Raw genomic sequence first — 25728 nt, 5'->3', positions numbered from 1 at the left:
CCAAACAAAACCTGAGAAAACAAACCAATAAAACTACATTAAAAGAAGAGAGATCCGAACAACTATATCAAAGAATAACAGTAGATGTCCAAAGATCTAATAAAGGACATTATTATCACGAACAGATCTAAAAGAGCAAGTGTTAAGACCTAAAAAAATTCTGACATCAAATTTGAAATCGAAACAACAATCTAATAGCTAACACAAAATTGAAATTGAAATCAAAACAAAAATACAGAAACAAGCTTACACGATGGGAGAAAAAGACCTAAAAAATTTCAATTTATAACGGCGGAGGAGAGATTTGCTTTATAAGACCTAAAAATTCAATTGCTCAATACGATGGGAGAAGAAGAGACGAAGACGAAGACGATGGGAGAAACAATGATAACGGCGGAGGAGAGATCCGACCGGAGAAGGAGAGATGTCTCCGGAGAAGAAGAGACGAAGACGAAGACGAAGACGAAGACGAAGAAGGTCGACGGCGAAGGAAGGTATAATTATAAAACAAGGGCAAAAATGTCTTTAAAAAATAATGGAAGGGTATAATTAAAAATGATTATCAAAAGGGATATTATTAAAAAGGGGTATCAAAGAAAGGGCATTAGTAACAAATTCTCCGAAATTAATCATTTGTCTCTTTTGTATGTAGAATACACCGGTGTTAAAAAAGAATACATATTTACGTACGTTGCTTTCCAACTTTTAGAAAAAATATTAGGCAAAAGCATACTAATAATTGATGAACTAATAATTCAATAAAACTTCCCCTTTTTTTTTCACTGATGACTGACGAAAAATAAAAAAATTACAATTGGCAAAATTGGAAATCGCAAAAAAAGAAATGAAAAGGCAATTACGTTTTCAGTTTTCACAAATCACAACGTTTATTATAGTCAAATAAACGGTCAATATAACAAACAGAGTATTATGGGAAATTGTAAATGAAAGCAAATTGTTCACTCTCCAAAGCTTTTTATACTATTATTTTATCAAACACTCTCCAAACATCTATAAAATAAAACCCCAAGAGAGACAGACACGAGAAGCGTTGCAATGCAGATCTCGCTTACTACGGTGAAGGGAAAGAACATAAACCTTGAAGTGGAGGATAGCTCGGACATCATCGACCTCAAGATCCACGGACCTACACGTCAATTGGTTCTTGGCCTTGGTCCGGATCCTGGTCCGGGTGTAGTCATGCGGATTTTTGTATCGACTATAAAGGAGAAAACATTCATCCTAGAGGTTAAGGGGTCCGATACCATTAAAAATGTCAAGACCATGATCCATGATCAAGGAGGACCCCCAGTGGACCAGCTGAATCTGAACTTTCATGGCACGAAGCTTGAAAACAGTCGAACCATAGCTGACTACAACATCAGACCCCGCGCGAACCTTGTCATTATTCAGAGTGGTTGCATTTGCTGAATGTTTTTTCTTCTCGAAAGTTTATCTGTTCTAAATACGTGGTGTGTTTTAAACACAATTTATGGGGTGATTGGTTTTCACTTTTATGATTGATATTTTTTAAATGGCTGTAATTTAAAAAAAATTAAAATGAATGAAAGTCACAATTAGTGGAATTTATATAAAGAAAGAGCTTAACAAGAAAAAATAAGAAGAAGCTCGCTGTGAGAAGAAAATCAAACACTGCTGTTAGGATATTAAAGTGTGATTGGAAAAAATAAAACCTAAAAAAAAAATTTAAAAATTAAAGCCTCTACAATCAGTCCATAATCACCCCCTTAGATGTTTTAAGCTTTCTTTCTGGTAATTTTCTCTGACATGCTCACAAGGAATATAATTTAGTGAAGATGTCAAACTATTGTTGAAATATTTTGAATGGTTTTAGTTGAAGGAATCAGTTTATGTATCTATACAATTTTAATTAGCATTAAGTTAAAAGAGATTATCAGAAGAAATAAAGAGGAAAAAGTCTGATGATTAGCTCTGGGGAAAGGAAACAAAACTAAATTTACCAAACCTTAAAAAAAAAACAAATACTCATCTTATTAGGGGTCAAAAGAAGGAATTATATAACACGTTGGACCACTAACAAAATATATGCAGAAAATCACATATGGATTTTTGTTACTCTTCTTTTGCTGGGCATCGTATTTTCAAAGGTTTCAATTTGTTTTCAAATCGAAATTGTAATAGTATCGCTCATTTACTAGCAAAAATTTGGTTGTACTACAAACACTTTCTACTCAGGGTGTTTTTCTCCATCTCTTTGGCTATCAAACGAATTGTATTCCCACTGTATTAATTCATCAATATAATTCATTTTTGACGAAAAAATAAAACCAAAATGTTAAAGAAGTACTAGAACGTGAAAGACTGAGAAGAATAAAAAGTAACAATCAAAGAGCCTTTCGAACTAAGGCTAATTAATTGAAGTAATTTATCGATATTACGACTTGTTTCCTTTTTTCGAAAAAACAAAAATTTAATACGAAGTAATATTGTAGATTTTCAAGAAGAAAACCATAAAGTCATTTGCTCTTCTTCACAACGGTCGATTAGTCGTCAAAGCGACGTTTTCCAAAAGGGTCACACATATTAAAAATATATATCTTGGGAAATTGTGAAAAAAGAAAAAAAAAATCACCCATTGATCTATAAACCTATATAAATACTCATATGCATTGTTAAACGGTTAAACCACTCGAGCAGATTTAAAAGAAAAAAAAAAGGTGAGAAGTATTTTCAAGATCGGTGTGGAGTGATGATGCAGATATCTATAAGGGATATCTTTGAAACGTTAATGACCCTAGAGGTTGAGGGATCCGACACCATCAAAAGCGTCAAGGAGAAGATCCAAGACAAAAAGGGCTTTCTGGTTGCTGATCAGAGGCTTGTCTATGACGGGAAACAACTCCAAGATGGTCGAACCTTAGCTGACTGTGGCATCCAGGATGGATCATTAGTTAACTTTATTTTCCGTGTCGCCCATAGCGGAAGATGGTCTGTAGTCTGTACGTCTAATTTGTGATTTTAAAGACCCTTGATAATAAGTTTTGCTCAAGGCAATACAAGGGAAGTAAGAATAATCTAGTATTTCCTATGAGTTAAATTAAATAAAATTACAATCTAGAGTTTCTTTCTGATTAATGCTACACAATTTGTGTATAACATACTATATTTTTCGTATGTTAGTTTTCTCTTTTATTAAATAGGAGGCCTGTTTTATTAATTATGAGGCCTCTTCTATCAATTATAAGGCATTTTTGCTAATTTAGTTTTTGTTTGCTAATTTTGGGGCCTTTTAAAATATTTATAGGGATTTTTACTAACTATGGATCCATTATTACTTTTAATTTATTAAGTATTTAAAAAAAAATTAGCAAAATGGACCTTGAAAATTTGAGGCACAATACGAATGTGTCATAGGAATTGGTGAGTGAACACTATGAACGTTGACTTTAAATAACTAGTAGGATAGTAACCGCGCTACACTGCATAATTGTTTTTTGTTTTTTTTTTTTGGTTAATTTTATATGGTGTTTATCTTGAAATAAATAAAATTAGATTGCAATGGTTAGATAATATATCACATTTATCTTATCAGATTGCAAGGTGGCCTATATAGTAGACAAAAACCTTATAAAATCCATAACTAAAACGTTCATCAGCATCTTAGTCATTCAGTATATACCAATACTCAATTCCCGGAGAGGAGTTAATACCTCCTTCTCAAAATAAGCTAGCTCACTTTAATCATTCGGCACATTCTCCAAAATATGCCTTAACAAATCAAAATCCTACACGAAAAAATCAAAACCAGAATGCCACCTCTAGGCTTTAGTGATGAAACAAAAGCTCCCTATATCACAAACACCAAAATAAAGCAGACACATCACACACACAAACAAACCTCTTCATAAAACTCTTACTCAAGGTATATAACTTGTTGAGGAAGAGGTATATTCCTATTAGTAAAGCTAAGCTTAGTAGCAGTAGAAGATATACTCAATCCCTGATCAGAAGGAAGTTTAGCTAAAGGACGAGCAACCGCACCAGCAACTGCAACACGTGCAAGAATCTACAAAAAATGGATTTTTTATAACTCATCTCCACAATTAAAGTAATTTCAATTCTCTCAAAAACAAACTCCATTGATGTTATGAATTGGAGATTACCTCAGGATGATCAGAAAAAAGAAGAGACCAAGCGATGTAACAGAGCTGAGGAATTTTTCACCAACCTTAGACAAATCCATCCCATAACTGCCTTGGGATAATAAGAAAGGGAGAAAGAAGAAAACCCTAGAGAGCTGTCGAATCCAGCACCATTATCAAGTTCGTTTAGATCTCCCCCATTGGAGAGAAATGGATTCCCCAAAACTGAATGGGAAGAGATTAGGCTGCATCTCTCAATCTCATCTAAACGGCGACAAAGAAGAAGAAATCGAGCATCGATTGATTAAACGCAATCGTTTTCTTTTTGTTTTGTCCACATAAGAGTAAAATCAGGTGACATATATTAATGTTATAATTTGATAGGTTATAGATTTTTACTAAGGTGTCAACACCAGCTTTAATGTTGAAGCTGATGTGTCACACCAGGAATGCAACACATCCTTCTTTTATTGTATTGATGCATACTCAATTACTCATTAGTTATCAAATATGGAAAAGACAATATACCCATGTAACTGAAATCTTAATGTAGAGACATCATGTATGTATAAGATGGAATTGTGATGTATTTCTTAACATGTTTTTTTTGTTTGTTTTGTAGTAATTGGAATCCTCATGTTGATCTCGTATAACATGTTAACGCACACTACAAATAAGCACACTATAACATTACAAATAAGCACACTATAAAATTAAAGATTATATGCATACTCAATTACTCATTATATTTAAAACATTACAAATAAGATTTATTTAAAACATTACAAATAAGCACACTATAAAATTAAGATTATATGCATGTTAATTAATAAGCTATTAAATAAATCTCATCTAAATTCATCAGTTTTACAAATGAAACCATTTACAATATCTAATTTAAAGAACAGTACTCTATAAAAACAAAACCTAACTATCGTTAATTGTTATATGAATTTGATATTATCGAAGATACCTTTAAATCTTTCATAAGCTAGCCATTTGGATTTGGAAATGTTTCCAATACTAAAACGTTTTTGATGATTATCATGTTCAATACATAAATTATCTCGATTTAACTAAAATAAGAATCGAGATCTAAGACTGGAATATATATGAATTAGAGAATTATTCAATACAAAAATTATAAAAATCAAAGATCTAAGACTTGCATAGATTTGAAAAATTATGGATAAGTATGCAATGAATCTAGGAGTTAATTTGTGGAGAACATGTTAATCAGTGATTAAATAAATCTCATCATAATTCAGTTTAACAAATGAAAAAATACAATACATAATATGAAAAAAAATGAAAAAAAACTAATTATCGATTAACAAGTTTATGAATTTGAGATTAGTGAAGATACCTTCAAATCTGTCATGAATGTCTAGATCGGATTTAGAATTCTTAACAAATCTGAAACGATTTGACGACGAGAAGATGACCATCACAAGATAAGATGTCATCTTTTACTTAGATGAATCAAACAGACACAATATTTTAGGTTTATATATATATATTTTTTTTTATAGAGTTTTCCTAGATAGGTATCTAAAAATTATTGGGCCTTTCATTTAGACCGCATAATATTAATATTATTCTTTGGGCCAATACATAACTCGGTTAGTAATAAAAAAAAATTATTAGACCTCTCAAGTTCCATTCAACCCGACGACTTTTAGAATTTGCATGAGAGTTACCAGTTGAACTAATAAACTTTTCACTTGGTAGTAATAACTATATATTATACTACAGATGATGTTTTGTATATCAAAGAAAAAAAATTAAGTATATGAAATTTTAAATTTTGTTATCTATGGTATACACATCATGATACATTTGAAAATATCATATAATATCAATTTCATATTAGCAAATATACCTTTTCTTTAAAGAATTTTTTATTAAATTTGTAATATGTTTATAAGTCTCGAATGTTTTGACAGCGAAAAGATGACCATTACAATATAAGATTTCATCTTTTTCTAATAAGAAACAAATGAAACACATTATTTTAAATTTATATTCTTTCGTTTTTAGGATATTTTTATATGCCTTTTAAAATTAATTGGATCTTTTACTTAGACCACATAATTGATAATACTAATATTAACGTTTGGGTGCAGTGACAGAGCGGTGCCTAGAGAAAGGGAGGCCGAAGGCGACATCCTGAAAAAACTCGAAATAATAATTACCAAATCTAATTAACAAAAAAGATAGAATACAAGTGAAATCTTATTTTTGAAACATAATTTTCGTTTTATATATAAGATGATCTGTTTTGTTTCTTCATATAATAGCAAGTGCTCTGTTTTTTTACTTTTATTTATATTTTTAATAGTTTATTTCAATAAACTTTGTTGATTTGCCCAAAAACAATTTGTTGTGGTCAAGCTAGTATCATCCATAAGAAATAATTTTGCACAATAGATCTTCTAACTGCCCATTTGTTTTGATTTTGTTGTTCGTTTGTTCTTATAAAACCTATGCTATGTGATTATTATTTTTTATTTTAAAGATATTTTTTAAATGGCTGTAATTTAAAAATAAAAATGAATGAAAGTCACAATTAGTGGGATTTATATAAAGAAAGAGCTTAACAAGAAAAAATAAGAAGCAGCTCGCTGTGAGAGTGCTTTTAAGCTAAGGCTGTTAGGATATTAAAGTGTGATTGGGAAACAATATAATTTCAAAGATTTTTTAAAAAATTAAAGCCTCTACAATCAATCCATAATCACCCCCTTAGATGTTTTAGGCTTTCTTTCTGGTAATTTTCTCTGACATGCTCACAAGGAATATAATTTAGTGAAGATGTCAAATTATTGTTGAACTATTTTGAATGATTTTAATTGAAGGAATCAGTTTATATATCTATACAATTTTAATTAGCATTAAGTCTGATTATTAGACCATGTGCATCGGTGAGAACCATTTTCACTTTCTCATATATAATATTTTAATCATTTTAATTATTTATTTATATTTAAAGTGATAATTAAAGAATTAATCTAATTATAAAGAGACACATGGCAAATAAAGTTCTCAAACAGTTTTTAGAGTTTTTCAAATGAGAAAAGTTGAAAAAGTTATATCATTCTCTCTCATATTTTTTTATAAATTTTTATTATATAAATCTGAAGAAATTTTTTGAGAAATCAGCTCTGGGAAAAGAAAAAAAAAAATTAATCTACCAATTTTTTTTAAAACAAATATCTTATTAGGGGGTCAAAAGAAGGAATTATATAACACGTTTGACCACTAACAAAATATATGCAAAATCACATATGGATTTTTGTTACTTTTCTTTTGCTGGGATATCGTATTTTCAGAGATTTCAATTTGTTTTCCAAATCGAAATTGTAATAATATTGTTCATTTACTAGCAAAATTTGGTCGTACCACAAACACTTTTTATTGAGGGTGTTTTTCACCAACTCTTTAGCTTCAAACCAATTATATTCCGATTACATTGGTTCATCAATATAATTCATTTTTGACAAAAGAATAAAAAAACAAAAATGTTAAAAAAGTACTACAACGTGAAAGATTGCTAAGAATAAAAAGTACTCCCTCCGTTTCAAAATATAAGATGTTTTAAACAAAGTACGCAGATTAAGAAGTTTTTACTTTTAACAAGTTCAACCAATCAGAAACAATACTGCATAATATAAATTACTAAACTAATCTAAAAGTTATATTGAAATTTGAAAACATCTTATATTATGAAACAACAAACTTTTCCAAAACATCTTATATTTTGAAACATAGGGAGTAACAATCAAAGAGCCTTTAGAACTAGGGCTAAAATTGAAGTAATTTATCGATAATACGACTTGTTTCCTTTTTTCGAAAAACCAAAAATATAATACGAAATAATATTGTAGATTTTCAAGAAGAAAACCATAAAGTCATTTGCTCTTCTTCACAACGGTCGATTAGTCGTCAAAGCGACGTTTTCCAAAAAGGGTCACACATATGAAAATTTATATAATCTTGGGAAATTGTGAAAAAAAAAAAAATCACCCATTGATCTATAAAACCTATATAAATGCTCATACGCATTGTTAAACGGTTAAACCACTCGAAGATTTTTCTCGAGCAGATTTAAAAGAAAAAAGGTGAGAAATATTTTCAAGATAGGTGTGGAGTGATGATGCAGATATCTATAAGGGATATGTTTGAAACGCTCATGAACCTAGAGGTTGAGGGATCCGACACCATCAAAAGCGTCAAGGAGAAGATCCAAGACAAAAAGGGCTTTCTGGTTGCTGATCAGAGGCTTTTCTATGCCGGGAAACAACTCCAGGATGATCGCACCTTAGCTGACTGTGGCATCCAGAATGGATCATCAGTTAACTTTATTACCCGTGTCATCCTCCGCTGTGGTCTGTACGACTGATTTGTGATTTTAAAGACCCTTAATAAAAAGTTTTGCTCAAGGCAATATTAGGGAAGTAAGAATAATCTAGTATTTCCTATGAGTTAAATAAAATAAAATTACAATCTATAGTTTCTTTCTGATTTATGCTACACAATTTGTGTATAACATACTATATTTTTCGTGTTGGGCTGAATTGTTTGAGATAATTGAGCTCATTTATTTTTTATTTTTCTTATGAATTTATAATTTTTACATTATATAAAATCCCATATGCTTAAGATTAGTGGGGTTTTTCTCATTTATGTATTTTAGCTAGGTATTTTGCTGAAGCATCCGACTAATTACAGAGATGAAACAAAATACAACACTTCGATCAAAAACAAGTGAGTAAATGGCTCACACACACTGTTTGCACAATATATACATGAAACCTGCAAGATATGCCCAATCTCTTATTCTCTGATCGAACAAAACGGTCTCACCGTACTTAATAAACCCATGATTTTTATACTCATATGCATGTTCCTTTTCTAAGTATCAGTGATTGTAGTTCAATTTTTTTTTTTTCAGAGCGGTTGTAATTGCAAACATTCATCAATTCTTATTATTTTATAAACAACACAAAGAACATGACGTATATCTAGGACTAGACAAGATATAGTAACCTCGTCTTTATTTTCATACCTAATTACCTATATATGCATTGTATACATCGACAATATCTACTTCAATCCAAACAGGGTTTCGAGATTATGAGGTCGGGTAACATTCGACGGTCCACTCCAAATAAGCTCGGCAATCTGTCGATGAGCCTTCTCTGTCAAATGAAATGAATCAAAAAACAAGTAATCCGTAACGTTTTCACATAACTCGTAGCCTTGTGCTGGTCCCAAAACTCGGCCTCCACACGTATTGATTCCCCTCAATGGTCCAGTCCCACAACATGCCTTTTTCCCTTCCTTAAACCCTTCAAACCAAAACCGTAACACAAATTATAAAATATTTTACTTAGTTACATGTAATTACTATGAGTGTTGATTTACCGTATTTTGAAGGATTGTTGATTCTTTCGGATAAAGAAGTGTGATAATCGTGAAGGGCGTACTTGAATCCGGATAGTTCACGCTCCAACTGCCTTAAAACATTAGGAAGCTTCTTGTTATGCAAATTGATCAGCTCGGTGAGCGGCTTGAAACAAGATACTATATTTGTTCTGTTTATAATCAATGAGGCTGGTGCACAATCATACGCTCCCAAATTCAAGAATCCAAACTTTCTTCCTCCAATTTTATAGACTTCCTAAGGACACAGAAACACGTTCTCTCATTTCAACCAAAAAAAAAAATTATTTTGAGATTAATTTGATATACTTTTATTTACCTTGATTGCAATAGTTATATTACCAATAACTAAATCTGAGTAATTCTCTTTGGAATTGGATTGGGAAGTTGAAAAATTTGCAAAAAGGGACGGATAAATATAGTCGTTGGCTCCAATATGAAATAGATAAACAGCTCTTGAGAAAATCTTCTTAGCCTCTGAATCTCCTAGCTCAGATCTCAACCTCTTCTCAACGTTCTTGAAGTTATTTAACTGTGTCTCCAAATTTATTACCTTGAACATTGTAACAAATTATTAAGAAAGAAAAAATTTCACCGTTTTATATAGATGTAATAAATTGTGCTAACTGATTAAATATAGTATTAGTATACCATTCCGGGAAAGGTTCCGACCAAAGCTCCGGCACCACCTGAAGCAAAATTTACCCCATAGGTAAATTGGTTATTACCGTTACTTGGTTGTAGATTTGGCGGGATCAACGGTAACCAAGCGTACTCCGCTGCCACGTAAGTAGAAAAAACTTAGTAACTAATGAGAAGACAGAGTATTATAGAATCGAACACTTTATAATTGTTACCGAGAAAATCAGGAATCAAACGTCCATCGGAGATTCTTCCGGTGGGAGATTTGAACGTTGTTAAGCCGTACGGCCAGAGATTAGCCCGGAATCTTGAGAAAGTATCGATGTAGTTATTATTTCCGGCATCGAACAGAGAATCTCCAAACACGAACAACGCGGCTTGGTTCGTTACTAGATTGTTGCTGTCTTTGCAGATGATCGATCCGATCGATAGGATTATCGCGTAAACGAATAAGAAGACCGAAGCTAATCTAGAGTTTTCCATGTTGAAATGTTGTGTTCTTGGTGTTATAGTAAATGATATGTGTTGTTTATATATAAATGCTCTGTTTTGTTTGTAGATAATAGGTAATCCCTGTGGAAATTTGGTTAGGTTTTTTTAATTCATGTAGTCAAATTGTTTTACACTTTGAATTTTCGATTTCGAAATGTGGTTTATTAGTGAAGGTGTGAAAGTTGACGAAGCCAGCCTCACGATTTATATAATCCATCTATTTCTACCTGCTCCTTTTTTTTATAAAAGACCGACTAGTCAATATATTCATTTCAAATTGTTGTGGAAATCATAATAATATATTGAATTTACTTCATCATGGTGTTTTAAAAATCTATAATCACGTCTTGCTGAAAGTTTAGCATATATATAACTGAAAAAAATGACACATCATGTGCGACGTGGAAGAAAGTTACGTACAGAACTAGGAGGAAGCGTTTTCTTGCGGATCACTCTAGTGGATGTAATAATCAAACATTGCAAATTTCTTTAATTGTATTTATATGGAAAATATTATTTTGACCCTCATAGACATATTCGAGAAAAAAATATTGCAATATTTTTATTAACAAGATAAGATGGCGTATACATGTAAAAGAAAAAAACATGCAGTTGATGCGCCAAAGAAAAATCTATAATTGATAATAGAAGAAATGAGTGTTCATGTGTGATGACTTTGGAAAGATTGAAAAATTAAGTTTTTTTAAAATATACAATATATTAAGAAAACCAAAGAGTCACCGGTCATGCATTACTTGGTTCCTTCACAACGGTCGATTACAGCCGTCAGACTAATAAATGACAGAAGTATAGGAAATTGTAAGCAAATAAATTCCCACGAAGATCTTGATGGGCCACAGATGGAGCGGTCCATCAGGCCTGTACGAGTACGACGACCAAATCCCCGCTATGAGGATTAAGTCGGGAAAGAAGAGGAGTTATCGGTTTTGGTTTTTGCGTTTTATTATTTTTATTTGATAAGGTTGTATTTGCGAGGATTTGGCTTTCTAGGATTGGTGTTATCTCTTCTCAACCTCCTAAAACTCAATTCTAAACTATCCATTTAAAAACTCTTGTGTTCTTAAGCTCTTGATTGGGACCTATCAGATCTATTCAAAGAAACCCTAAAACATTCGAGTATAAGAGTTGGATCTGCTTTGGTCTCATATTTCGATATTGTTTAGCATTTTTCAAATTCACTAGGGTGCGTGGTAGAATGCAGATCTTTATCAATACTGTCAATGGGAAAACAACGATCAAACTAGAGGACGTCGATAGTTCCAAACCCATCGACCTCAACATCGACGAAGAACCGACTCGTCAAAATATTCCACCGAACGTTCTTCATGGCAAAGTCGTGCAGCGTTTTGAAAAAACTCGGGATGGAAAAACAACGATCTACTTAGAGGTCGATAGCTCCAAAACTATTAACCTCAAGATTGACGAAAACCCGACCTGTCGACATGATTTACCGGACCTTCGTCGTCATGGTGAAGGCATGCCTATTTTTGTAAAGACTTTGACAGGAAAGATCCTAGGCTTAGAGGTGGGTCACTTTGAAACAATTGGAAATATCAAGGCCAAGATCCAGGATAAAGAAGGCGTACAAACGGACCAACAGAGGCTAATCTTTTCAGGCAGGCAACTTAAAGATGGTCTCACCATAGCCGACTATAACATCCAGAGGCACTCGACCCTTCACTTGGTGAGTCTCTAAGACTTGGCGGCTAATTTGGAGTTTTATATTCGTATTTCTATTTTCTTGGTAGTCAATGTTTTAATAAATTCAAGATGTTTTGTATATTGTTTTTGCTTAATTTCTCTCTTTTTAAATAAATTAATCAGTAGTCGTTGGATCTTTCTGGTTTATGCGTCACTGACTCACTTCCATATATTGTTTGTTTTGCGACTGGTTAAAAATAATGGTTAGGATTTTCATTCCCTCGAATTTTCTTTGCATGTTCATATAGAACCGACGTCGATGATCTTTTCTTCTCGCCAGAAAGACAACTAATTATCGTTATTCTTTACCATTATTCTTTACCATTTTCGGGCACTTACGTTTCAAAAACTTGGCAATTATCTATCGGATGAGACAAAGATGCTTGATATATTAATACTCTGCAAGCTCCAGTTCCTCTTGAACAAACAAAATTTGGTCCTCATACAAACAAATTCAAGATGTTTTGTATCTTTTTTTTTTTTTTAATATCCACTAGAAGGAAGCGTTTTCTTGCGGATCACTCTTGTGGATAAGTAATAATCAATCATTTCACTTTTTTCATTTTCTTTATATGGCAAATATTATTTTGACCCTCATAGACATATTCTGGAAAAACTATAGCAAGATTTTTATTAACAAGATAAGGTGGCGTATATATATTGTAAAAGAAAAAAAAACTGTAATTGATAATGGAAGAAATTGTTGTTCATGTGTGATGACTTAGGAATGATTGAGAACTCAAGTTTTTTTTTTTTTTTTAAACTCTGATTAAGAATTAACAGTAATTGAACTTCAATAATAGATGTTTATTGACCCATAGAAGTTTTAATACGGCCTGTTTCTTTTTTTTGTTTTACAATTTATTGAAAAACTAAATTTGTAAAGAATATCAAAGAGTCACGCACTACTTGGTTCTTTCACAACGGTCGATTACAGCCGAGTCAAAACGACGTTTTCAAAAAGCCGTCAGATTAATAAATGATTGAAGATATGGAAAATTGTAAACAAATAAATTCCCACCAAGATCTATTGAAAGAAACCCTAAGACATTCAGAGTATAAGAGTTGGATCTGCTTTGGGTCTCATATTTCGATATTGCTTAAAACTTTTCAAATTCTCTGGAGTACGTGGTCGAAAATGCAGATTTCTATCAAGACTGTCAATGGGAAAACAACGATCAACCTAGAGGTCGATAGCTCCAAACTCATCGACTTCAAAATCGACGATGAAGCAACCCCAACCCACCGAAATATTCTACCTAACGTTCGTCATAGTACAGTCATGCGGTGTTCTGAAGATACTCGGGATGGAAAAACAACGATCAACTTAGAGGTCGATAGCTCCAAAACTATCGACCTCAAGATTGACGAAAACCCGACCCGTCGAAATAATGGACCGGACCTTCGTCGTCACGGTGGAAGCATGCATATTTTTGTAAAGACTTTGACAGGAAAGACCATAGACTTAGTGGTGGAACAATCTGACACTATTGATAATATCAAGGCCAAGATCCAGGATAAAGAAGGCATACCACCGGACCAACAGAGGCTAATCTTTGCCGGGAGGCAGCTTGAAGATGGTCGCATTTTAGCGGATTACAACATCCAGAAGCAGTCGACCCTTCACTTGGTACTGCGTCTCTAAGACTTGGCGGCTAATTTGGAGTTTTATATTCGTATTTCTATTTTCTTGGTAGTAAAGTCAGTGTTTTAATAAATTCAAGATGTCTTGTATATTGTTTTTGCTTAATTTCTCTCTTTTTAAATAAACTAGTACTCGGACCTCGCGATGTTGCGAGAAAAGTATTTCAGAAAAAAAAATTAAAAATTAAAATTATACATTATAAAATCATTTGAATGTAATAAAATAATTTGAATACATAAACATTAAACATAAACTGTTACTAAAAACACAACCATAAAAATAAAACTTATAACAAAAAATATTATGTAGAATAGACACAACTTTGCAAAAAAATATTGTTTAAAGTATTATAAATATAAGGTTTTTGTGAAGAATTATGGTAAAGCTACAATTAAAAAAATCATTATGACAAAGTGATCATAACTGAGAATATTGAACTAATGGTTGTAATGAGTAAATATAATTTTCTTTTAAATAGTTATAATTAAAACAAAATAATATAAAATTTAAATATTAAGATAGTTTTTAACGAAAAGTTACGATAAATAGACGTAAGGCAACCGTAAATTCTATAAGTTTTACTAAATTTCTATATTGCTATAATTATTTCTAAAATTTTAGTTAGATTATAGAATAACGTTGAATATTAGATATTAATATTCAAATTATTTAGATTAAACATAAAACAGAACATTTGTTTCAACGAACAATGATATGTTAGTTATTGATGAAAAGACAAATATATAGAAAGTTCAAAAGACATGACTATTTAAATCGACACACCTATTAGAACGAAAAGTTGTAATGAAAAAATATGAATAAAATATAATAAAAGACACAACTCCAAAATGAACAGATACAACTGTTTGAGTTAATAAAAAAAAAAGAATCAAAACAATTTTCTTACAAAAAATACTAAGCAAAGTCGCAACTGTTGTTCATATTTATTCAGATTGTTATTTTTATTTTTAAATATTAAACTATTTTTTTAACAAAAAGTTATGATAAAAATAGACACAAATGTAAATTATATATTAAGTTGTATTAAATTTCTATATTGCTATAATCATTTCTAAAATTTTAGTTAGATTATAGAATAGCGTTGAATACTAGATATTAATATTTAATTATTTAGATTCAACATAATATGGAAAATTGTTTCAATGAACTTGTTAGTTACTAATGAAGAGACAAATATAAAGAGAGTTTAAAAGACATGACTATTTAAATAGACACACCTATTAGACCGAAAAGTTATGATGAAAAGGTATAAATAAAATATAGTGAAAAGATACAACTTTACAATGAAAAGATACAACCGTTAGAATTAAAAAAAAAATTATGAAAAGATGTTACGAAAAATTGCAAATGTTGTGTCTGCACTTGATTTCACCTAATAATCCATATAAACTGCTTTTAGATAGAAGACATATTTATTACCATATTGACATGTCAAATTCAAAAACTCACTATATAATCCATCTAACTCTTGAAAAAAAACTTTAGGTATTTTCATGAAATTTGTATATTTAAAATTAACTAAAAGTTGTAATTAGATTTATCATTCTAAAAATCTTTTGTTAAATCAAGAATTGGAGGAATATTTTTATTTTTAAAAGAATGAATGTCAGAGAATAATTTAGAAAGCTATAAATACTGTTGATATTGAAATTTTATATTATTTTATGTCATGGAAAAAAATGAAAACAGTTCAAAAAGACAAATATATCTTGATTTGAAAAGATATGAATATTCTAATAAACACAACTTTACAATCAACAGTTGCAACTTTACAAAAAAAACCGTTACAATGAACAATCGCAACTTTTTGTAAAACACAGAATTTAATTTTCTATAAATTTTTTTAAAAAATATCCAAAAGGTACGGTTGAAAAAACACAACTTTTGGTTGTATTTATTTGGATTGCTATTATATATAGACATTAAATTTTTATATTTAAAATTAACTAAAAGTTGTAAATTAGATTCATCATTCCAAAAATCTTTTGTTAAATCAAGAATTGGAAAAGTTTCTTTACTTTTAAAAGAATAAATGCTAGAGAATTATTTAGAAAGCTGTAAAAACTGTTGATATTAAAATTTTCTATTATTTTGTGTCATGGCAAAAAAATGAAAACAGTTCAAACAGATAGATTTCAAAAGATATGAATAGTCGAATAATCACAACTCAACAATGAACAATTGCAACTTTACAAAAAAACCGTTACAATGAACAATCGCAACTTTTTGTAAAACATTAAATTTTTACAGATTTTTTTTAAAAATTATCCAAAATGTACGATTGAAAAAACACAACTTTTGGTGGTATTTATTCGGATTGGGTTTAAATATATTGAAAAGTCAAATCCAAAAACTCACTATGTAATCCATCGAAATCTCCGAAAAACACTCTAGGTATTTTCATTAAACTTTTATTTTTAAAATTAACTAAAAGATGTAAATTAGATTCATCATTCCAAAAATGTTAAATCAAGAATTAGAGGAATTTCTAGAATGAATATTAGAAAATAATTTAGAAAAATGTATAAACCCTTGAGATTGAAATTTTAGTTGATTTTGTATCATGGTAAAAAAATGAAAACAGTTCAAACAGACAAATATATATAGATTTCAAAAGATATGAATGTTCCAAACAGCACAATTTTACAGTGAACCGTTGTAACTTTACATAAATAACCGTTTTAATGATCCATCACGACTTTTCAAAAAATATCCAAAAGGTACGATTGAAAAAACACAACTGTTGGTCACATTTATTTGGATTGTTATTATTTTATAGATTAATTAGTAGTCGTTGGATCTTTCTGGTTAATGCGTCACTTCCATTGTTTGTTTTGCGACTGGTTAAAAGTAATGGTTACGATTTTCATTGCCTTTAATTTTCTTTGCATGGTCATAGAAGCAACCCGTAGAACCGACGTTGATGATATTTTCTTCTCGCCATGATGGAATTATCTTTACCATTTTCGGGCACTTACGTTTTAAAGACTTGGCAATCTATCGGATGAGACAAAGATGCTTATATTGTAATCAGAGCCGTCGCACAATATATTGGAGCCACAAGCCCAAAACTATATTAAGGCCAATTTTTTAGTAGACCGAAAAAAGAAAAAAAAAATTGTAAAAGTTGTTGCTGTAAAGTTGTTCACCTTTACCACTACACTAAAGAGACATAAACAACAGTTTGAAGGCCGAAAATTTACATATTATTACCGGGCCGCACATGCTTCATCAGCCTGTGCTTGGAGCCGGCTCTGATTGTAATGTATAGCAAGCCTCTAGTTCCACTTGAAGAAACAAAATTTGGTCCTCATAGAAACAAAGTCAAGATGTTTAATTTGTATATTTTTCTTAATGTCTTTTTATTTTAATCAAGACATTTTGAGCGACTTTTCATTCCCAATTTCCTAGAATACCATATAAAAAAAACATTTTAACACTTTTTTAGCCATATAGGAAAATTCTATTTCCAACTAAAATTTTGAAAAGACATTTTTTCATACTAGTTAGTGAAAACATATAAATGTAATTAGTATATTGTTAAATTTAGAGTTTGGTGTGGATTCCCACTCAAAACTCATGGCAACGAGTGGATTGGCCCTAACTCTTATATTATTTAAGTCTCATCATATTTTTCAATATGAGATATTTTTCCACACGTTCCCTCGAGATAATGGCTCTTATAGCTATTAATCTCAACAGAATCCATTACGCTCCCTCGAGATAATGTTTTTCTTTTTTAGCTATTTCGATAGAATTAGGCATTCCTTTAGGCTATTAATTAATAGGGTGATCAGACATCTTTTCATGTCAGATTAATTAATTGGCCAACATGTATAGGTTCTAATATCATGTTAAATTAGAGTTTGCTATGGGGTTCCAACTTAAAACCAATTAATAATAAGTGAATTGGTTCTAACCATTTAATGTATTATCTAAAATATATATATTATTTCAGTCTTATCACATCATTTAATGTAGGTTCTTGCTCCACCTATATTACCATTTAAACTACAATATAATTAACTTAGCTATCGCAATAGTTAGTTTTGATGCGAGAGAACGGAGTAAAGAAAAACATGACATCACACTACTCTGAAGTTTTAGATCTAGAGATGAACGAAAATGTTTGTAACAAATGAACATAATCAACATCCATGTGTATTATATAGTGTAATACATTCAAATCAAGGAATCTGAAATAACTTATTGATACTGTATGGGGCAACCACTAGAGAATCTTACATGTGCCCACCATTCCAAATTAAATTGGCAAATTGGTTATATGTACTTTGTGTGAGATAAGGTGAATCCCAAAAAATATAATCTTAAGGATTCTCACACAATTTATGTTCTTTCACAATTCTCTAAATTAAAATTGACACATCATGTGCGACGCGGAAGAAAGTTACGTACAAGACTAGAAGGAAGCGTTTTCTTGTGGATCACTCGTAATACTAACCAAACATTGCAATATTTTTATTTTATCCATATTAAAATATTATTTTGACCCTCATATACATATTCTGGGGAAAATATAGCACTATTTATATTAACAAGATACGATGGCGTTGGCGTATATTGTAAAAGAAAAAAAAAAGATATCATAATAATTGACGGGCCAATTGGCCAAAATAACCTAAATTAATAATGGAAATGGAAAAAATGGTTGTTCATGTGTGAAAACTTAGGAAAGACTGAAAAACTAAGTTAAAAAACAAAAAAAAAATTAAGAAATAACAGTAATGGAACTTTAATAATTGTTTATTGACAAAGAACTTTATAATACGGCGTGTTTATTATTTTACAACTAGATTAAGACCCGTGCTAAAGCACGGGTTGAAATTCATTTTATTTATATTGTATTTTTAATATAAAATATAATTTATGTTATTGTTTTTAAAAATTTTCTTTTGGATAAAACATTATGCAATAAAATCATATGCTAAATATGAAGGCTTGAAAAAAAACACATATTTTGTAAGTTTTATATTGTTAATGATTCTAGATAATTACACATGCTATAACACTGATTAAATTTTATTTCGTAATTTATCTTGTAACCCACTATTTAACTTGTAACCAATCAATCTATCAATTTCGTAATCTATCTTTGGTTAACGTTGTGGTCTATCGATAAAATATGTGGAAAATAAATTTGTAATATTATGTTTGATCTTTGGAAACAACGTGACATATGACTAAAATCTTACAAAAATACAGTTTGGAATATTCATGATTTTATTTGTTACCATTAATATATCAATTATAAGTTTGGAATAAAAACATGAAGAAGAAGAAGACATAGTCTTTAAAATAAGTGGCTTCCGAGCTCTCTTCTCTCTCTTCGATACCGTTCGCCCTAGCCATCATTTCCGAATCGACAAAAGAGCCACCGCTCTCCGACGCCGGTGTAGCTTTGGCTCGCCGGCATCGAACCATGCCGTCGTTTTGCTGCTCCAGTTCTCTCCCGTCAAATCCAAAATTATTTAGTTTCAACTCTTGGTTCAAACCGCACTTCCGATNTCTCCGGCGTTACTTCCGCCGTGTTTTGTCTTCTCCAACCACCTTAGCCGATCTCCTGTCTCCGGTACCGCCGTGTACCGGTGTTCTGTCCGGCGTTTTCTATGGTGTGGCGAGGTCCCTTCTCGGATCTGGATCTGGATCTGGCTGTCCCTCAAAGTTTTTAGGGAGTTCCGTTATCTCCGCTTCCGCCGCTAGCCTCTTCCTGCTGGTGCCTTTCGGTCTGTTCCTTGTTTCCCACCCTCTTTTCCGCCGCCGTGATGGGGTCTTGACCGTGTTAGTTCTTGTGCGGAGGCCCCTGAAGTTGTTTTCTTGGTGGGCCTGGTCCAATACTTCTTGGATCTTTGTTGGAGCTTTTAGAGCTTGTTGCAGGGTTTGTTTTCTTCTGCAATGGGAGCCACCGGTCTACTTAGGAGTCGCCGGTGTTAGAAGAGCTTTGTGTTTTGGATATACTTCTATCCATTACCGTGGTTGGACTCGATATACTTCTATCCTCCACCTTGCCTCTGCTTCTTTGTCCAAGTTTTGGAGAAAAGCATTCAACCGCCACACTTGCTTCTGTGGTGCTTCAACTGCTGCTATTGTTTTGTGCGGCCAGCACCTGTTATTGAGGGATGCTTCCCAGAGATTTCTTTCTCTGATAGTTTCGTTAGCTCGTCAGCCTGGTGCCCTGTCACCTTTGTCGCTGCAGCCCAATTGTGGTTTGTTTTATCTGCCCATGTGGTAGACTCAATCTCGTGCAACATCTCATCTCATGTGAGTGGTGTTGTCCAAGGTGTCTTCTCACTTATCTGCTTTATTGTTATCAAGGATCAAGATCAAGGATTCAACGATTTCAGTTATTGTCGATGTGTTAGGATTACTTTGTTCTATCAATCTATCTGCTTTTATTCGGCTATTGATCTTGTTTTGGATCAAGGAGTTTTAGCTTTGGTTCCTCCCTTTGTAACTTTTCCCCCTTGGAGGTTGATTTAGCATGATATAAAATCTTGGTGCACAAAAAAAAAAAAGTTTGGAATATCCTTAATAAACAAATGCAACTATTAATATTAATATATAGATTAATCTATAACCCATCTATAACATATTTGTAACCATTTATTAAAAACATAAAGTCCACAAAAACTATGTTGTGTACTTCCTTTTTATTAAAAAGGGGATTATTGAAAATCGAAATTTGTAAAGGAAAGAAACCAAAGAGTCATGCACTACTTGGTTTCTTCACGACGGTCGATTACAGCCGACTAGCCGAGTAATCAAAACGACGTTTTCAAAAAGCCGTCAAAATAATAAATGAAATAATATGGGAAATTGTTAAACAAAATAAATTCCCACAAAGATCTATAAGACATTCAGAATATAAGAGTTGGATCTGCTTTGGTCTCATATTTCGATATTGTTTAAAACTTTTCAAATTCTCTGGAGTACGTACGTGGTCGAAAATGCAGATTTCTATGAAGACTGTCAATGGGAAAACAACGATCAACCTAGAGGTCGATAGCTCCAAACCCATCGACCTCAAAATCGACGAAGAAGCTACCCCAACCCACCGAAATATTCGACCGACCGTTCGTCATAGTACAGTCATGCGGCGTTTTGAAGATACTCGGGATGGAAAAACAACGATCAACTTCGAAGTCGATAGCTCCAAAATTGTCGACCTCATGATCCACGAAGATCCTACGACCCGTCAAAATACTGGACCAGACCTTCGTCATTGTGAATTCATGTATATTTTTATAAAGTCTGTGGCAGGAAAGAGCTTCCCCTTGAGTGTGGAAAACTGCGACACAGTTGAAAACGTCAAGGCCAAGATCCAGGAGAAAGAAGGCATCCCAGTGCGCCAGCAGACGCTGTTGTTTAAAACCAAGCAACTCGATGATGGTCTCAGAGTAGACGACTACAGCATCCAAAACAACTCGATCCTTCACTTGATATGTCACTAAGACTTGGCGGCTAATTTGGTATTTCATATTTGTATTTCTCCTTTTTCTTGTAAAAGAATATGCCATTAGTGGATTTTTAATCATTTCAAGATGTTTTGTATTTTTTATAAAAATTCTCTTTTTAATCAAGACATTTGAGCAACTTTTCATTTCCAATTTTCTAATTATACCATATATTCTTTAGAAAAACCTTCTAGTTAGCCATGCATACAGGAAAATTTTGTTGGAAACAGATTTCTTTTTGACTTTTTTCAATACTAATTAGTGTAAACATTACTTACTATTACCAATTCAACAACAATACAACTTGGCTATCACGCTTGTTAGTTTTGATGCGAGAGAAAGGAGCAGCGGAAAACATGACATCACATTATTTTAAATGAACGAAAATGTTTGTATCAAATGAACATAACATTCATGTGTATTATATAGTGTAATACATTCATATCAAGGAATCTGAAATAACTTATTGATATTGTATGGGCCAACCACTAGAGAATCTGACATGTGCCCACCCTTCCAAATTAAATTTGCAAACTGGTTATAAGTATTTTGTGTGAGGTGAAGTGAATCCCAAAAGATATAATCTTTAGGGTTTTCACACAGTTTATATTCTTTCACAATTCTCTTCCCTCCACAGCTGAATACTCCTCTCAACTTCCCAGTTCCACAACATGCTTCTTCCCCTTCTTTAAACCCTTTTAGTTATCACAAAAAGGGTATCGAGTTATGAACATATGTTATAATGGGCCATTTAAAGAAGAGCCAACAGAATTCACAAAGAGCCCACTCACCAAATTTAGAAGGGTTTTGCATTCTGAGTCTAAGGCTTTTGTTCATGTCAAAGAGGGAGAACTTGAAGCCCTTCACTTGTCTTTGCATCTTAAACAGGAGATTACTCAGAGCTTTGTTATGCATGTTTGCTAATCTTGAAGCATCTCTTAAGCAAGAATCACTCTTTGGTTGTAGTATTCGTAAAGCCGGAAAACAACCCAAGTCCGGCACATTCAAGAACCCGAATTTACGTCCTCCAATCTTGTATATATCCTGTTACAAAACAATATAAGGAATAAATGAATGCAAAAAAAATAAGTTTTATATTATGAAGATGATGGTGATGATGATGATGAACTTACATGAATGAATGTAGTCAGATTACCAATGACAATGTCAACATGTTGAGACATTGAAATGGAAAGAGATTGATTGGTCAGGAAAAGGCTTGAGTAGTCATTGCTCCCAACGCTTATCAAATAGACAGCTCTTGAGATTCTCTTCTTGCTTTCTTCTTTACCAAATCTTGTCCTCCACAATCTCCCCACTTTCTTGTAGTGATCCAATTGTGTTCTCAAATTTATCACCTTACAATTATTAGGAATTGGTCACCACGTTGTACAACATAGAATAATACATCTTACCTAATTAACCTTAATTTTTCAAAAACCTAATTGTCCTAAACAAGTAAGTGGGTACTACATTTTCTCTAATTAAATAATGATAAAAAGGTATAATGCTTATATATATTATAAATTTATATCTAAATAAAGCATGTAAAAGACGATACAAAATAAATCGTCGGTAGGACCAAAAAAAAAAAACATTATAAAGAAGATTGTTCAATTAATTTAGCCACGATAATCGGGTCAAAACTCAACACCTCCATATGCAATCATTTAATCAAACATATTTACTTATATAAAAATGAACTTCAATCAAATTTATATACCAATTTAATTAAACGAAAGTCAATCAAATGATATATCTATTTATTCGATTCACTGCAAATACAAAAAAAAAAACATAAGAGAATTAGAATTGAATAAAAAGATTAGTGAGATGATTAACGTACCGAACCTTGGAACGTTTCTACAAGAGCACCAGCACCAGCAGACGCAAAGTTGACGCCGTAAAGCTTCTTTTGACTATTTCCCGGTTCCAAAAACGGCGGAATTAACGGCAAATTCGCATATTCCGCTATCATTAACGTATACATTATCGTCAATACTATATATATTTATATAAGACCACGAGCTAGCTATTATAAGACTAATATATATATACCGATGAAGTCGGAGATGAGACGACCGTCGGAGAATCTTCCGGTGGGGAGGCCAAAGAATGATTGACCATAAGGTGGAAAATTAGCTTGGTCAAGTGTTGTGGTGTTTATGTAATTGTTGTTTCCCGCATCCAAGAAAGAGTCTCCGAAGAGGAACAAGGCCGTCGTCACATTATTCTCACCGTCGTGAGAATTTTTCGCTCCGACGAGAAAGATAACGTTAAAAGAGAAGAGAATTAAGAAGATGAAGGAGAAGGAGAAGGAGAAGGAGATAGTTCTTCTTCTTCTGACTATCTCCATTAATGTTGACTCTCTCATTCACCACAAAATTCTAAGACTCGTGTTGTGTGTGTACTTAACCATATATAGACCAAATCATTTGCTTTTCTATCTAACTTATAGACATGTCGATTGTCGACAAGACTATGTATCTATTTATAATATAAAAATGTGTGTCCACACTTATGTAAAAGCCCTATACTATACAAAGACTTTATATATCAAAGTCAAATGTTTAAATTTGTTTTATTATTCTTAACCGTGAGATAATTAATTTCTTCACAATAGGAGGAACACCAAATTTTGTGTCATACGTTTAACTCTTATAATTGTGAACACCAAATTTTGTGTCATACGTTTAACTCTTATAACTCCTGCATACACCTTTTAATGTTAATTTGGATTACATTTTATTAGTAGCACTGTAACTAACTAACAACAGTAATAATAGAAAAAGACTTTTAAGTAAATTTTTAAAAAACAGTAATAGAAAAAGAAGTTAGTTTCTTTTTGTCTTTTACAATTTGTTATAAAAAAAATTAAACCTTCTAATATAAAAATGAAAAAATTAGGTTTTCACCGCGGTGTACCGCGAGACAAAATTATAAATTAATGTATTCTAAATAATAATTTTTAATTTATTTAGTTTTTGAATTCCCAATTAATTAAATTTATCTAATTAATTTATAATTTTGTTTAGAATGTTTTTTCTTCTTCTTACAGTTGATAACCTAATTACATTAAATTTGTTATTAGATAAAAATAAAAATTTAAAATACTTAGTTTTGTTTGGTATGTTAGTGTATATTTTTATGTGTATACAATTTTTTTTTTTTTAGAATATTAAGAATGTGTTGTAGTATGTGTAATATTTTATAGTTCATATACTAAATAATTTATACGTTAATTTTCCAAACTATAACTACAAATCTATAGTATATAAAATAAACTAATAGTTTTAGTGTTGGTTCTATAGTCCAAATCTGCCATGCTAGGCGGATCACGCAACATGTTCAAAAAATTTTAATTCGCAAAAACTCATCATACGAAACTCGTGAAAGTAAAATATAGTATAAAAGTCACTTTTTATCAAATCAGTTTTTCAAATTTTTTTAAGAACAATAGCTCTTCACTCACCTTCTTATAAAATAAGGAAATAAAATTTATATTCATTTACAATTATGTTTGTTATCTTATAAAACACTTAGTTTCTATAAAAAAAAAAATCAAATATAAGTAGAATTAATTTATTTATTAAATTAATTATTTAATACTAATGACATGCCTGTAAATAAATGTTAACTTCAGAATTTATTTTATAAATGTCTCCAAATATATATATAGATAAACAAATCTCACTCTTTGTTTTGATAATTCAATATTTTTATTTACCTACAACCCTTATAAATAAAGATCTATGTGTGTGTACATATTTCAGTAAAATTGTGTACTTATATATATATACAGATGGGTGAAAACGACCTAAAGATGCAGAACTGTCCAGAAGAGTGTTATTAATTTACTCTCTTCTTTATATTTATTTCCTCTTATCAAAAAAAATGGGTCACGAGAAAGATGCAAACTCACCAGTTACCACTTGCAAAAAGAAAGTTCAACTTTTAGATTCTTCTGTCGTTTAACGTCGTCGGTTTGGCTTCTTTTTCCTTTAGATTCATTGTACGACAAAATAACCAAAGTGGCTCACTTCTCTAGGCAAACCACTTTGATGATGTACCACCGCTTTTTATCTCATCACAAAATTTACGATAACCGATCCTTTAACTTCGTCCGGTTTGGTCCCTCAAACTAAGTTTGTGATTTGCCATTTCTCAC

General features: G+C 31.6%; 3 protein-coding genes and 1 pseudogene across 4 annotated transcripts; 2 read left to right on the top strand and 2 right to left on the bottom strand.

Annotated features, from left to right (window-relative positions):
* Positions 1057-1431, top strand: LOC104760025 (ubiquitin-like). The gene has a single exon (XM_019239462.1). The coding sequence runs from the start codon at positions 1057-1059 to the stop codon at positions 1429-1431; it is 375 nt and encodes a 124-aa protein (XP_019095007.1).
* Positions 8273-21557, top strand: LOC104760024 (annotated as a pseudogene).
* LOC104758744 (GDSL esterase/lipase 1-like) lies at positions 9084-10838 on the bottom strand. Of its 2 annotated transcripts, none has more exons than XM_010481670.2 (5): positions 10424-10838; positions 10218-10366; positions 9886-10119; positions 9549-9804; positions 9084-9472 (listed from the first exon to the last, which is right to left on the bottom strand). In XM_010481670.2, the coding sequence occupies exons 1-5, from the start codon at positions 10689-10691 to the stop codon at positions 9228-9230; spliced, it is 1152 nt and encodes a 383-aa protein (XP_010479972.1). In that variant the 5' UTR covers positions 10692-10838; the 3' UTR covers positions 9084-9227. The 2 variants fall into 2 exon arrangements, with proteins under 2 accessions (XP_010479972.1, XP_010479973.1); XM_010481671.2 differs by having other exon boundaries at positions 10218-10345; positions 10424-10831.
* On the bottom strand, positions 21903-24029 carry LOC104758745 (GDSL esterase/lipase 5-like). Its single transcript, XM_010481673.2, has 5 exons — positions 23619-24029; positions 23407-23531; positions 22694-22918; positions 22352-22604; positions 21903-22255 (listed from the first exon to the last, which is right to left on the bottom strand). Exons 1-5 carry the CDS (start codon positions 23932-23934, stop codon positions 22005-22007), a joined length of 1170 nt encoding a protein of 389 aa, XP_010479975.1. The 5' UTR covers positions 23935-24029; the 3' UTR covers positions 21903-22004.

Source organism: Camelina sativa, chromosome 17 (genome assembly GCF_000633955.1).
Source record: "Camelina sativa cultivar DH55 chromosome 17, Cs, whole genome shotgun sequence".
NCBI lineage: Eukaryota > Viridiplantae > Streptophyta > Magnoliopsida > Brassicales > Brassicaceae > Camelina > Camelina sativa.
This window is presented reverse-complemented; position numbering and strand designations above follow the sequence as displayed.